This window comes from Microplitis mediator, chromosome 3, assembly GCF_029852145.1.
Source record: "Microplitis mediator isolate UGA2020A chromosome 3, iyMicMedi2.1, whole genome shotgun sequence".
NCBI lineage: Eukaryota > Metazoa > Arthropoda > Insecta > Hymenoptera > Braconidae > Microplitis > Microplitis mediator.
In genome coordinates, this window is record NC_079971.1 from 177,842 (window position 1) to 192,921 (window position 15,080).

The 15,080-nt window shown below is 29.3% G+C and overlaps 5 protein-coding genes across 13 annotated transcripts; 3 read left to right on the plus strand and 2 right to left on the minus strand.

The window, feature by feature from the left end:
* The first annotated feature begins 11 nt into the window (after window positions 1-11).
* On the plus strand, window positions 12-2,528 carry LOC130664863 (uncharacterized). Of its 3 annotated transcripts, none has more exons than XM_057465022.1 (5): window positions 12-276; window positions 342-965; window positions 1,207-1,587; window positions 1,664-1,988; window positions 2,068-2,528. In XM_057465022.1, exons 1-5 carry the CDS (start codon window positions 205-207, stop codon window positions 2,127-2,129), a joined length of 1,464 nt encoding a protein of 487 aa, XP_057321005.1. In that variant the 5' UTR covers window positions 12-204; the 3' UTR covers window positions 2,130-2,528. The 3 variants fall into 3 exon arrangements, with proteins under 3 accessions (XP_057321005.1, XP_057321004.1, XP_057321003.1); XM_057465021.1 differs by having other exon boundaries at window positions 2,065-2,527; XM_057465020.1 differs by having other exon boundaries at window positions 60-276; window positions 1,664-2,524.
* Window positions 2,486-8,862, minus strand: LOC130664856 (homeobox protein 5-like). Of its 5 annotated transcripts, none has more exons than XM_057464999.1 (6): window positions 8,632-8,862; window positions 8,327-8,543; window positions 6,572-6,849; window positions 5,759-6,361; window positions 3,758-5,634; window positions 2,486-3,676 (listed from the first exon to the last, which is right to left on the minus strand). In XM_057464999.1, the coding sequence occupies exons 3-6, from the start codon at window positions 6,798-6,800 to the stop codon at window positions 2,744-2,746; spliced, it is 3,642 nt and encodes a 1,213-aa protein (XP_057320982.1). In that variant the 5' UTR covers window positions 6,801-6,849; window positions 8,327-8,543; window positions 8,632-8,862; the 3' UTR covers window positions 2,486-2,743. The 5 variants fall into 5 exon arrangements, with proteins under 5 accessions (XP_057320982.1, XP_057320985.1, XP_057320981.1 ...); XM_057465002.1 differs by having other exon boundaries at window positions 5,759-6,235; window positions 8,237-8,543; XM_057464998.1 differs by having other exon boundaries at window positions 8,237-8,543.
* A 994-nt stretch (window positions 8,863-9,856) lies between these two features.
* LOC130664864 (cilia- and flagella-associated protein 45-like) lies at window positions 9,857-11,954 on the plus strand. Of its 2 annotated transcripts, XM_057465026.1 has the most exons (4): window positions 9,857-10,063; window positions 10,255-10,378; window positions 10,438-10,842; window positions 10,911-11,954. In XM_057465026.1, the coding sequence occupies exons 2-4, from the start codon at window positions 10,277-10,279 to the stop codon at window positions 11,919-11,921; spliced, it is 1,518 nt and encodes a 505-aa protein (XP_057321009.1). In that variant the 5' UTR covers window positions 9,857-10,063; window positions 10,255-10,276; the 3' UTR covers window positions 11,922-11,954. The 2 variants fall into 2 exon arrangements, with proteins under 2 accessions (XP_057321009.1, XP_057321008.1); XM_057465025.1 differs by lacking the exon at window positions 9,857-10,063 and having other exon boundaries at window positions 10,113-10,378.
* On the minus strand, window positions 11,924-13,799 carry LOC130664866 (GATOR complex protein NPRL2). Of its 2 annotated transcripts, none has more exons than XM_057465031.1 (5): window positions 13,421-13,799; window positions 13,178-13,269; window positions 12,951-13,107; window positions 12,381-12,867; window positions 11,924-12,319 (listed from the first exon to the last, which is right to left on the minus strand). In XM_057465031.1, the coding sequence occupies exons 1-5, from the start codon at window positions 13,430-13,432 to the stop codon at window positions 11,952-11,954; spliced, it is 1,116 nt and encodes a 371-aa protein (XP_057321014.1). In that variant the 5' UTR covers window positions 13,433-13,799; the 3' UTR covers window positions 11,924-11,951. The 2 variants fall into 2 exon arrangements, with proteins under 2 accessions (XP_057321014.1, XP_057321013.1); XM_057465030.1 differs by having other exon boundaries at window positions 13,344-13,799.
* A 109-nt stretch (window positions 13,800-13,908) lies between these two features.
* LOC130664872 (translocator protein) lies at window positions 13,909-14,983 on the plus strand. Its single transcript, XM_057465042.1, has 3 exons — window positions 13,909-14,175; window positions 14,252-14,464; window positions 14,547-14,983. Exons 1-3 carry the CDS (start codon window positions 14,068-14,070, stop codon window positions 14,730-14,732), a joined length of 507 nt encoding a protein of 168 aa, XP_057321025.1. The 5' UTR covers window positions 13,909-14,067; the 3' UTR covers window positions 14,733-14,983.
* The last annotated feature ends 97 nt before the right edge of the window (window positions 14,984-15,080 follow it).

A 15,080-nucleotide genomic window follows, 5' to 3' on the forward strand; every position in this document is an offset into this window, starting at 1 on the left:
AAATAGATATATACATATATATTTTTAATTTGAATTTAATCGATCCATCACTACGTGGAAACCCTCTTTCCTTGTTATCTATATGTATACATGTAACAAGTATAGGAATTTCAGTAGTTGATACAACAAATGGTGACCGAATAAATATAAAAATATAAACTTAGTAACCATTTAATAGAAAGTGGAAAAAAAAAAAAAAAAATTATGTCAGGTGTATCAAGTAACACTGGACTTATAGCAGCTCGTGTCACTCCAATTTATAAAACAAAATCAAAGGTAGTCAACTATAAGAATAAATAAAAATAGTTTATAAATATTTAGTTTTTTTTACAATTTTACAGAAGTTGGAATTGTTGAGTATATCGAGGCCTGCTCCATTTACAATACGTCCGTTTGCTGGACTCTTTAATCCTTTCCCGTACGGATGTTCAGTATTGTGCAATCATCCAGCTGACTGTGAAGCCAAAGAATTTATTAGACGTGCTAAAGAATCATGGGCGATGGAAGGAAAAGCCTTGCTGTTACCAGCCGAAATGGAAATGATTCGAGCAACTCTAATTGCTGGTGGTATTATAGATACTGGAGAAATTAATGATGGTATAAATGTTCACACAACAATAACAACAACAACTACAACAACTGTTCCTGAAGAATTATTTCGGAAATATACCGAGACAGATTCAAGACCACTTACACCAACACCAACTTTGGCCAGCGGACCTCTAACTGCACATCAAACTCAATCGGATCTAAATCTTGTTCCCTGTAATCCCCGTGAACGTACTACATTAATTTTAGATCTCAGAACAGCATCGCAGGAACAGGATGAAACATTAAGTTGGCATGCTCTTACACTCGAGCTACCACCAAGTCCAAAGCGAGCTAATGAATATTTTAAGTCCTCCATTCAACATCGTCATCAATCTCGATCAGCATTGCTACCAGTTCAGACAAGTGATGACCAGGTAATAGGATAATACTGTCTATGTATTTCTATAACATGTGGCCCGTAACTTTTTGTTTTGTTGGGGCTCACTCCGATAGGGATGTCCGTTAGTAGAAAAAATCCATAGAAAAATTTATTTTTCGACTCCATATGAAAATGGATGAGGATGAGACTGTCCATTTATATCCATCAAGAGAGGACCTCTATGTTTTTTCTATTGATGATAATGATATTGACAATTTTTCCTTGTTTTGTCATAGATCCAGCATGTCATAGATTCATCGAGAAATCAAGAGGAAGATGAAATAAGTAATAGTGATAATGAAATACCAATTAGACGACGTGGAAAACGTTTAAAAAAACGTAGATGTCGACGTGGTTCAGCATATGGCCAGCAAAATGAAGTTAGAGATCCATTGGAGCCTACTGAAACTCAAGTTTCACAAGTAGCCGATAGTTGCCGACGAAAAAGTTCAGTAACTCAGCATGGTAATGTTGGAGAACTTGAAAATATCGATGAAAAAATTTTTTCAACTCTACCATTACAACCGGAATGCCGGAGTTTCATTAGTTCTGATATTCTTAAGCATCTTGCCAGAGAGCTAGACAGAGAAACTGTTGAAGCTGAATTTTCTTTAAAGGTTTTTAAATAATTAATATTATTATCATTATATTTATTGAATAATAATTCATTTGAGTATTTGTATTATTTTATAGAGAAGAATTGCTTTGGAAGAAGCTTTACGTGTAAAAAAAGAAATAAATTCAAATATAAAATCTTCATCTCGTCAAGTACATCTCCAGCCATTGGCTTGCAATGCGCCACGTGTTTTTTCTCGACAAAGCGCAAGGTTTGAACTTGTTAACAGCGGTAGTTTATCATTTATCAAACCATTAGACTATATAGAAAAATATGTATCGATAACATCCGGAAGAAAAGTTATTTTCAGTAGAATATTTAATAAATATTACGAGGACAGTTTAGATGGAGTTAGATGTATTTCACCAAATGATTTTTTCCAAGCTCTTCGCGAAGTGATGGGTAATTGTTTGACAGATGAAAAAATAATAAAATTAAAAGATATATTTGATGATATAACTGAACCAATGAGTTTTAGAAGATGGTGTGGTATTTGTGCAGCATATGAAAGACTTTTATCTCCATTACCTCCAAGAGAATTAGATCCACCTGCATGGTTGGAGATGGCTGATTTTGATGCGCTAGAAAAAAGACTGAACAATGCCGATAATCTTGATCCTAAATTAGTTTATATGCTAAGACAAATTAGAGATAGATAACAGATACCAAGTTTCACGGAAAAACGGCATTTCCCAAGAGCTCAATTCTTGTCACTGCTCTTAAATATACAGTAATATATTAGAGATAGATAATCATTTTATTGGTAAAAATATTTTTTATCTTTATTCACTCTTATACAAATTCATCACAAGTAAATTAACAAGAAAACTATATGTATATATAAAAGAAAAAAGAAAGATAAAATTATAAATTTATTATTTTTAAAATTTTTTTAACTGTCACAGCAAATAAAAGAACTTTCGTTCAATTAAGCGTATTATTTTTAAATTAATATTATTATTATTTCTATACATTATTATAAGTATCATTATTATTATTGCAGGTATAAACACTATCATTTATTAATAAATATAATAATAATTAAATAGCAAATCACATAAAAAAAAACTTATTTATCACGAATAATAAATATGTATAGGAATAATAAGGCACAATTGTAGTAATAATAATAATAATAATAATAATTATAATAATGTTTAAGGCACAACTTTTTTTAGTTTAGGCATTTTTTTAGGACAAATGGTAACATGGTGATTCCAGTGTCGCGCTTGACAAGATTCATTGCAATAAAATGCAATTTCACATCCTAAACATTTATACACAGGGCCACGAGATCCACAATTAGAGCACTCGAGTGTTTTTGCAGTATTCGGATTGTAATTAACTTTACCTAAATGGGGAGTTTCACAGTTTCGTACTTGGTCAACGCGTTCTTTAACATTTCTTATTCTTGAAATGCCAATTGGTTGATAAGGTGACGAAAAATTTTGCATTGCTGGTGTGATTGTTGACAAAAGATTACGAGGATCCGAAGTCCAACTGCTATTTAATCCATAACTTCTTCCAGGTAATAAACTTTCTGGTGAAAATAATGCAGTTTGCCATGACGGGTAGTTTATTGGTTGTATTGTTGAATCAGGAGCTCGTAAACAGAGTCCAGGTTTATCCCACAGTCTTTCATATTGTGACGAATGTAATTGCTGTTGACGTTGTTGTTGTTGTTGTTGTTGTTGTTGTTGTTGCTGTTGTTGTTGTTGTTGTTGTTGTTGTTGTTGTTGTTGCTGCTGTTGTTGTTGTTGTTGTTGTTGTTGTTGAATTTGATATTGGGGGGGATTTATAAGGTTAATTGGTACTGGAGGTAATAGCGAATGAAATTGAGAGTAAGTGGATCTTTTGGCAAGTGAAAGTGGATCATAATTAATTGGAATATCAGTAAATCCTCGTTTAGATTCTGTATGAGCTTTAGCGATCGGTTGATGCCAGTAAGAGAGTGATGCGTTTTGTGGCATTGGTATAGGATTTAAAAGAGCCGATGCATTAGCATGATGATATTGCATTGAGTTCGTTGATATTGGATCGGGTAATTGGCTATTTTGAGGCCGAAGAAGAGGCAATCTGTAAGGATCCAGCTAAAAATAGGAAAAAAATTTTTAAATAAACTTCTAATAATAATAATAATAATAATAATAAATATTATTTATATAACTTACTGGATAATTGCGAGCAAAAAGCCTATTCATTGGAACAGACGGATAAATTTGTGGGTCTATTTGTTGCTGAGGCTTTTGTTGTAATTGGGCTTCTAAAAATGATGTATTTATATTATTATTGTTTGAATTGTTTTCAAGTAATTGAGCTTGTGATTGTCTCTGTTGTTCTGTTGGTTCCCATTGTTGTTGATTTTTTAATTGTGTCTCTGTAGATATTTTATTATGTATCTCTCTCAAGGTATTTTTATTTTTTGAAGAACTGATAGTATTTGTTTTATTTGATACTTTTTGTTGTTGTTGATTAATTATTTCAAGTTGCGGCTGCTGCAGCAGTTGCTGTTGACGATGATGATGATAGTATTGATAAAATGGCGGTGATAACTCATTAGTAATTGTAATTGCTGAATCTGGACGAATATTATTGGTATCATTAATCGAGCGCGTTGATAATAATTCAAGGTTTGGAAGTTTTGTTGATATTTTAGCGAGCCAGTTTCCAAGTGATGGAAATTGTTGTTCATTAATTATTGGATTATTCTTTGATGACTCGGATACTTGTCGATTGTCTTTTATTTTATTGGTTTTACTTTTACTCACTGATTCATTATTCAATATATCACATGAAGAAGTTATGGCAGGCGATGCTGATGCAGCAGCGGCAATAGCAGCAGCTGCAGCCGCAGCCGCAGCAGTAGCAGAATTACTAGCATTATTATTATTACTAACAATAGGACTGACTGAAGTTAAATTATCAACTACTTTAATAATTTGATGACTATTGTTAGATTCTTTTAGTTTAGCTTTGAGTTGATCAGACTCATTTATCCTTAAATTATTTTCATATGAATATTCACAGTCATTATTATCATTATTATCATTTTCATACTTTGGTATACTTGTTGTATCAATCACCATATTTTCTGGACTTGGTGAATGTCTCAGATCTATTTTCAATACTTGGTCAACATCACAGCCCATTTCTATATTATCTAATTCTTCAGTTATATCAACTTGATTATTTACTGGATCATATAATTCACTTTTAGTTATATCTGTTGATAAATCAAAATATTCTGGTTTATCATCTATATCAATTTGCTCGGTAACAATACTTCCAGTAGTTGTGGTGATAATTGATGAATTTACCGATGAAATATTTAATTCACTGTCTTCAGATGCTTTTAATTTATTATTTACTTGTTCAAGTAATTTATTATACAGTTGATTCTCTTCCCAATCGTCTTCAAAATTATCTCCATTGGTTGAAGTTGCTCTTGGCAATAAAGGTGGACTATTTCTCTCGTCACAAGGACTTGTTGTTGTCGCTGTTGTTGTTGTTGTTGTTTCATAATTAATTGGTATTTTTGGTGATAATTTTGGTGGTTCTGGTGATGGTGAAGTGTACTGAGACACCACTGATATGTCTTTGTGAGTCGTTGAACAGGGTGGAGAAGCATTTAAATTTGGTAAATCATTTGCTATTATTTTATTATTTTTTTTTTTAATAATATTATTATTATTGTTATGATTATTATTATTATTATTGATTACTTCAGAATCACTAGTCTCCTGTGGTATTTCAGGAAGCATTTTTAATAAATTTGTCAATTTTTCAATTTGTTGAGCATAAGATTCAATAGTAACCTTAACAGGCGTTGAAGGTGGTGAGAGTGTTTTTAACATAGCTCGACTCAATTCAACAGTTTTTTTTTTTAATTCTCGTAGTTTTAGTTTAAGTTTATTTTTACGATAACGCAACTCTTGAGCATCCTTATTTGACATAGTTGATGAGTCAATACGCTCGTCGTAGGGTGGAGTTTGTCCACTGACAATACGATATTTACTGGCGTTTTCTGTGTTGTTGATTGGCCTAGTGTCTAAAATCAATAAATATAAATTTATTAATAAAATACACACGTACGTGTTTTTTTTTTTTTTTTTTTTCTTTTTTATGCGTGATAATTATCAATAATTTTAATAATAAATAAATGTAATACAAACCTGGTATTATTATTGGGACTTCTGGGGGTTTCGGTTGATAATATCTAAATTTAGGGATACACTCTTGACGTTCTCTCTCTATTATTTGTTTAATTCGTTCTTCTTCATCGTTATTGGGTTGATAACACGCTGTAGTAACGTTTGCCTGCAAACTTTGTATTTTCTTGAGTCTCAAAGGTGGGACTATTTTAGGTTTACCCATTTCTTCATCTTGAAATTTTTTATCTTTTCTTTTTCGACGTTTTTTAATTGGTCCTAATTCTCGTTTTTGAGCATCAGAATCATTTGTATAATAAAGTGACAAAGGATCAACATTTATTGATGAATCAGCATCAATAGAGTCACATCTCTCAGGGCTTTTAGAAATATCAATAAAGTTATAGTTGTTTATTGTGTCTTTACAATTGATTCCATTGATATTAGTGTTGTTGTTGCTGTTGTTGTTTTCAATGTCACCATCAGGTTTTCTTTTTGTTCCTAAACGCCTTGAAATATTTTGATTACTCTTCTCATGAGACCGTGATTCTTGTATGATATTGATGACAGGTTTACGTAATAATTCATTATTTTTCTTTAAATTTGGGATATCGATCTTGGTGAGATCTAAAGTACACCGAAGTAATTGGGGTGTGACGTAATTAGTTTTTGACAATGAAGATGATGATGAGGACGACAGTAAAGGTGCTGGTGATGGTGATGACGGTGGTGGTGATAAAGATGATGTTGTTGATGATGATGACGACGATGACGATGAAGATAATAATGATGATGATAATGATGTTGTTGAATTTGATTTTGTATTTGTAAAAGTACCTTGGACATTTTTTAATAATTGTTTATTTGACAGTCCAGTCAATTCAGTGGATGCTGAATCACTGGCAGTTGTAGATGTCCTCCGGGATACAATAGCTCGATAAGGTGAATGAGGTGCCGGTAATACCGGTAATGAACGATTTGGTTGAACAGGCATCACACAAGCTGGACGATCTTTTAAAGCTGTAGCAAGTCCACTTGATCCTTGAACATTACTCGAATCAATCATTGTGCCATAGACGATTCTTTTAATTCAATACAACATCTAACAAATAAATCTGAAAAATTAAATTAACTTAATTATTATAGATTATAAATTATATTATTATAACTATAGTCAATGGAAAACGAAAAAGAAAAAAACGTTTAGTCGTATAGAGAAATAATAAAGACTAGAGACAAAACTGATGATGGAGACTCTACTATGTAGAGTTCGTCAACTATTCAAAAGAGTATATAAATCTATATATAGGATATTATTGTAGCACCGACGGTTGAAGATATCGAACGCAATATGTGAATAAAATAAATAATAAGAATAGTGAAAAATAGTAGAGAGCCGGTGTCGATGGACTATGATACGTTTATACGCGACTTTGAATAGTCTGTCAGTCATTTCTTCTCAACATATCAATCAACAAGAGAAAAAAATAAAAACTTTTGTTTTATATATAATGAATAGTACAATAACCAAAGGGGTCCCGTAGAAATAAGCTAAGCCACCCTTGTTCATAATTTATGTGACGCGAGTAGCTTTACTATACCAGTTGTACACTTGATTCTCTTTGTCCATTTCTTCTTCTGTAAGTTTGCTTTACACCCACACACACATACACACGGATACCTACTACAATTTCTAATATAGTATATATACAGGGGCTATGAATAAATTATTAAGCTATTGAGTTGGCTGTATATTTCTCATATATATCGAATAATAAAAAAGAAAATTATTTCCAACAATTCTAAAAGCTCTTTAGGAAGTTTTAAAATAACTATCTTTTATATTTAATTGTTTTTTTTTTTCCTCAAATGATTTCTGTGTCTGATAGTGAATAATAAATAAATAAAATGAATGATTACAATGTTTATAATTTATACAAAAATATTTTTTGTTTCAATTCCAAGATTTATTTTATCAACGCTTTAAGGTAGTTGGTAGATGTATGTATATATAGTACGTAATACCAAAACATAAAATAAAAAAATAAAAAAATGAAAACATACATATATACAACCGATACAAAAAATCTCCTGACTTTGATGCCATAACAAAGAATGCTTTGACGACGGTCATTATATATTTGAATGATCTCAGCATAGTAGGTATATCATAAGATGAGATTACAAACTAACGGCCGTGAAATTAAAAACTACTTATGTGTACACATACTTATTGAACAATAATTATTATTATTTTAAAAACAACTAACGCGTTCTATCCTAAAATCAAAAACAATTTCACAATTAATAAACTAACATAATCGATATATATCTACAAAATATCTATTAATTAAATAGTAATTAAGCGATAACTAATAGTCTTATTTTTTCTATTACATTCCAGATATACAGTTAATGTCATAAAAAATGAAACAAGTATTGAAAAGTAACATAACAATAACAATAACATATTAAGTATGAAATATTGTGCGATGTACTTACCAATAACGTGTAGCCAGCTAACCAGTATGATAAAAAAGAAAAAAAAAAAAAAATATACAATAAAAAATATAAAATAAAAAAAAAAATTACTTTTAAAGTAAATGACGACGTTGGTAACAAATGTATCTGTTGAATGACAAACACCAACTGGCTGAAATGCGAATAACTGGCAACAACCTGTACAACAATTACGTAGTATCGATGTCAATGGGAAGTACTCGCGGTGTTTAACGCTCGAAGACGATGACGACTGACTCTATCGAGGGTGATAACGTTGCCGCCGCCTCCACAACCCATCGGCTAAACACTAATATATAAATCAACACACATGTATATATATATATATATATTCATATTTTTATACATTTTCATATATATGTATATTTCACACATACCATAATAAATATTTTACTCCAATTTTTATTACAACTTAACATTAATTACTATGTACTGAATGATAGATTATTTTTTTGTTATTGAGTTTAAAAAACCTGAATGTCGACACTTTATTAGTTATAGTAAAAATACTATATTTTATTATTTTATATATTTATAGATAGAATATAATATTAAATAAAATATAAAAAATATTAAATTATGAAAGAGCAGCAGCGTGCCGGTACCAACGACGGTTGGCTCGGTTCTACTTCTACGCTATATTGTGGGTGTCGGGTCACATCCTCACATCTTGCAGGGCCACGTGGTCGTTCAAACTCACAGCACAACTCACTCTTGAGTTTGCGCGCATCGATATTACATATACTAATAGATAGCTATCAATCTCTATTATCTTTGTCTATCTCCTACACTCGCCAATATATTATCATTATCATCATCATCATCATCATCAAATGCAGGTACATTCACACCTGTATACTTCCTTACCTTTATACCTGGTGTATAATTTTATGGTAACTGAAACTGACCTACGATTCATATAAACAATAGTAATTTTCCGAGAATTAAAATTATATATTTATACGTATTCGAAAAATAATTACAATTACTTTTATTTAATTACAAATAAATTGATTTATAATAACTAACAATTTATTATATATTTTTAGATTGAAAGGGGGACATATAAATAACTTTTTTTTTTTTTTTTGTTTTTTGTTTTTTTCTCTTTTCACGTAAAAAGGTGAGAAGGGAATAAACTGGTATTCATAACGTTTGAGAGGGTGCACAAACAACCCCTGCTGCTACTATTACAACTACTGTTATCATTCCGGTTAAACCTTGGATATACCTGTATTTTATTTTATAATTTTTTTTTTAATATCAAATAATATACACAGTTATTTTAATCGTATATGATTTTCAAATGAATATAATTATTTCCTTTAGCAATCTAGTACACTAATTACTTATTACAAAATATTTTATTTGACGATAAAAAATATATTTAGATATATATATATATATATATATATTCTTCAAGTAATGATTAATTATTACTTTACCGACGTTAGTATTATCATACTAATCATCATCAATATTATTATCGTCAATGGTTAAAATAATTGACGTGTAAAAAAATATAACGTTTCAAAATAGAACACTGTAGATAAGGAAAAATAGCTTCAACTACAATGATAAAATATAAACGCGAAAAAAAAAAAAATAATAAATAAATAAATAATAATAGTAATAATTAAGAGATAGAGGTCATATAATTGAATATATATTTTATCCCCTTGTCCGACAACAGCGATACTCTGTTTATTATATTTATTATATTACAACGAATAAATTTTTTGTTAAATGATAGCTCAGAAAAAAGCAAAATCGATCCGCAACAGCTTTTCTTATTGTTCTTATAGTTATCTAAGTATATCTATATTACGATATCCAACTGTCGTACTTACTTGTGTAGTATTTTTGCCGCTCAATTTATTGTATCGAACAAACAAAACACCGCGAACTTTGTATGTTAGTTATAATAACCAAAAAACTAAATCGCTCGCTATTTTTATTTATTTATTTATTATAGTACGATTAGAAAAATTATTTTTTAGTTTATAAATATAAATTAGAACAATGAGTACAGAAGTCATGCGTTATGTTTTACCAGAATCTAATGGAAAATATAAAAGATCATTTTCGGCGCCAATCAAAAAATCAAATCCCAATGAAAATATTGTAAGTATTTATTTTTTATCCTTATTAATAAAATATATATACATATTTTTTTTTTCTAGCATCATACGAATTTAGCAACAACTTTTCGGATTCCTTGGAAAAAAAATTCAATTGATCGTACATCAAAGGTTTTAACAAAATCTGAATATGAATATTTTCGTAACTGTGCAATTGAGGGATTTAAAACAGAGCAAGAAAAGCATGAAAATTTATTTAAAAATGAAATCAAGAAAGAAAATTTATTGGCTGAAAGTATAGCTCGTAAACAGAAAATACAAAAAATGGATTTAGAAAAATTAAAAAAAAAAACAAATAAACTTGATGAATTTGAAGCGGAAACAAAGATGCGAACTATGCATCTTCTTGAACGGGCAAATAATTTAAAACTGGAACAAGAAGAGGAAATGCAATTGTGCAATAAACTGATATTAGAAACCAAATGTCGAGCTATTAGAGATCTTCAGGTAATTTACAATAAAATAATATTTCATTATTTACGATTTATAAATTTTTAATAAAAAAAAAACAATAGGTTGCAGAAAAAAAATTAATTGAAAAAGAATTGAATAAAGAGGAGAAACGATTGAATGAAATGATGGAAAATGAAAGACGTTTAAAAATACAAGAGGAAAAAAAAAAAGAAGAAGAAATAGCTGGTAAAAGACGAGAATTTGCATCTCTTTTAAAACATCAAATAATTGAAAATGAAGAGCAACGAATTATTGAGTTTGAACGTAAGCAAGAAGAGGGTAAATTAATAAATTTAAGTAATATTGCTTGGATGGATGAAGAAATAATAAAAGAAAAAAAAAGAAAAGAGCAAGGTGCATTGATAAGAAAAGAATTGGCTGCCGAAAATGAACGGCTTATTAAATTTAAAGAAATGGAACGTCAAGAGAACCAAATTATAGATATAAGAATAAAAGAATATCAGCGAATGAAGGCTGAACGCGATAAGGCAATAGCACAAGCGCAAAAAGCCATTGAAGAAAAAAAAAATAAAGAACGAACTCGTGTAATGAAACAAGCAATGCAAGCCCACGATTTTAAATCTCAAATCGAAGAATTAAATGAAATTCGTATTAAAGAAGAGGTAGAACGTGAATGGCGAAAACGTGAAAAAGAACAAGCTATTAATAAATTAAAGACACGACGGCAATTTGATCAAGCACGACAAGATCAAATAAAGTTTCGTAAAATTGTTCAAGCTATGGAAATAGAACGTGACAAACGTGAATTTGATAAAATAATAGCTCAACAAAAAGAAGCGTTACTAAAAGAACAAGAAAAACGTAAACAGCAACAATTACAAGCTCAAAGATATCGTAATGAAATATTGAAACAAGTAAATGATAAAGAAAAAAATAAAAATGAGGCAAGAAGAAAAATTTTTCAGGAGGGTATGGCTAATCGTGCAGAAATTGAAATGAGAGCAAAAAGACTTAGAGAAGCAATGGAAAGAAAATGTCAAGAAATGAGAGAAAATAAAGTACCCGAAGTATATATCAACGATATTAAAAATATCATTTCGAAAATTAAATAATAACAAAATTTGTTGTTTATTGCATTTTTATTATTTAAATAATACAACGACATTGGGATCTCTTTCAACTATATCTTCTATTTGTGCAACAGATTGTCCAGTATTGCAACAAATTTCATCAAAACTATAAGCACCAGTAAAATATTTATAAACAGGATCATTTTTATTATTTTCAAAATTATCATAAAAATTATTGTCTCCAAATGATCCTTTAACGTAAATTGGATACTTGTAAACTCTTCGAATAAATCCTTGAATTAATCCAAATTGCACTAATCTTCGCTCGTTTATCCTTAAATTTTGTGGATTTAATCGCTGACACAAATCTTTCATTGTTGTCCCATGAGTCATTGTTGCATACATTCTGTAGATATCACGAAGATGAGCTGGTTGTCTTGCTACAATTATTAATTCATTTATTAATCAATTTATTTAGCTATAAAAAAAATAAATAATTACCAGATTTAGATACAAAATGAATACATTCTTCTTGCAACTCTTTATCCTCGGCTAAAATTCCAAGCTTTGAAGTAGTTGTATAAATATTACAATATTGAAATATAGGAATAAGAGTTACTACTCCATAATAAACAAGATTTTGAACACAACTTTTTACAAGATTATTTTCAACGTCAGCTTCAGCAGCAATTCGAGTAACATGATTAAAACCATCAATATACGGCAAAACTTGTTGAGTTGTAAGATCCCACTGGTCACAGCAAAAAGATTCACGATTTACCAGAAATACAGGAACCTGATGATCTAATACGGGCTTTGGCTCCGCTGCCAGTGTAACAACTTTCAAATGAGTTGTCATTGTACCTTCTGTCAATGTACACATGTTATGACAATTTAAATCATTCATAACTTGCCCGAGAATTTCAGTTAATCGATTTTTATCAACAGAAACATTTGACAGAAAACTATTTTCCACTTCCAAAGCCATCTAAATCATTTTTTATACTTATTGTTATTATTTTAATATTTAATAAATAAACTTTTATTATAATGAGTTTAAATAATTAGTACCAAAAAGTCGGACAATTTTTTAACAACCGGCTCATAGTGAACAGTTCGTGCATCAGCATTACATACAAAACATAAATTAAAATAAAATGCATTTCGAGCATATTTTTTGTCATCTATTTTTACTGGAAATCCTAAAATTTTGCAATTTTGTAGTGTCCTAAAAATATTAAATACTATCATTATATATACATAACTATTGTTTTTATAATAATAGTAACACAACATACACGGTAAGAGTACTTCGTTGTAATTGTGCTTTTGGTATAATGTAAACGCTTACATTATCAAATAAATCTTTGGATACATGATTATCAGGTACCTAAAAATTTAAATATTATTTATTTTATCATTTATTATATTAATAATTAAGTATATTAATTAAATATTATCAACTTGACAAGTTATTTTGGGGCCAGCTATATGATGAAATTCAGAAAAAAAAATACAACGTATAACACCCTTGTCCTCACTATTATTTTCATTATTTAAATTTGAGTGCAACATTTTATTTTCTTCCTCTAATTATTTTTTCACATCTTCATGTCATCAAGTTTTTTTCAACGCTGTTATTATACAATAATTTACTCCATTTTTTCACAGGTTATAATACTTTTTTTAAATTTTATTATTAATTATAGTTAATGTATTAAAAATATTAAAAATAGTAATACTGCTTGATTTAATCTTTATTATTATTATAATTAAAATATTTATAGTGTTGTTTAACTGGCCAATAATAATAACGATAATAACTGAACCGCAACCGAGTAGTAAACAGGTGTGTCGATCAGCTGATTATATATACGTGACATATACTGGGTGTTATTATCATAAAATGACACATGTACATGTCTTTAGAAAATAACTTGTATTAATTTGATATCAATCACCAAGTATATGGAATATATGTATAAATTTATTACAACGTTATAGAATTTACTGGTGTACTGAATTTTAGATTTAATCGGCAGTAACCAGTGAGCAGTTAGCACAAGTGCACAAATTCTATAAATATTTCATCATCTCCTGTAATAAATTTTTTCGATAACAATCATCAATTATATAATCAATATTCCAATTGTTTCATATAATTATTTAAATAATATATTAACAAAAAATGCCAGTACATATTAATTGGCCAACAGCTATTGGAATAATTGTTCCAAATCTAGGTGGATGGGCTGGAGCAATTATCACCCGACGAAACATCACTCCTTGGTATAAGGTATAAATAATATAACATTTCATTAAATTCCATATGTTTTTTTTTTAAATCTACATCTCAACTATTTAAAATATAGTCATTGAATAAACCAACTTGGACACCACCAAACTGGATGTTTGCACCAGTATGGACCAGTCTATACTCTTCAATAGGTTATGCTTCATATCTGGTGTATCGTGACGGAGGTGGATTTGAAAAGGCTGCTATTCCTCTGTCTATTTACGGTGTCAATTTAGTACTAAACTGGTTGTGGACACCTATATTTTTTGGAGCACACAACATTAAATTGGTTAATTTCATTTTTAATTTTTATTACTTATTACAATTATTTAATTTTTTTATGGTTAAAAATAATAAAAATATTATTAAAGGCTCTTTATGAGATTGCTGCACTATGGGGATCAACAGTAGTCTTGGGAATAACTTTTTTCCAAGTAAATAAACTTGCCGGTGGTTTAATAGTGCCATACTTGGCTTGGAATACTCTTGCCACTGCTCTCACCTATTCAGTTTATCGTAATAATAAAATTACTGACGTTGATGAGAAACAAAAGTAGATATAATTATAATTAGTCATGATTTAATAATTAAAATGTATGCACATTATTTTAATATTGCTTTATGGCCTTCTACATGTAACACACAATCCATTCCAGGAAGATTTTTATATATATAATAATAATAATAATATTAATAATAGTTTTGTTATTGTTGTTGTTATGTATAATATACACAAACTTGTGAGCATATTTATGGTGTACATATTTTTTTATTACTTTATAAGAAATAAATGTGAGTTGGCCAACCACTGATTGATTACAGTTTTAATACAATATTAATATTAATAATAATAATAATAATAATAATAAATTTTCTTTTCTTTCATATTTCTTTCTCCTCTCGTT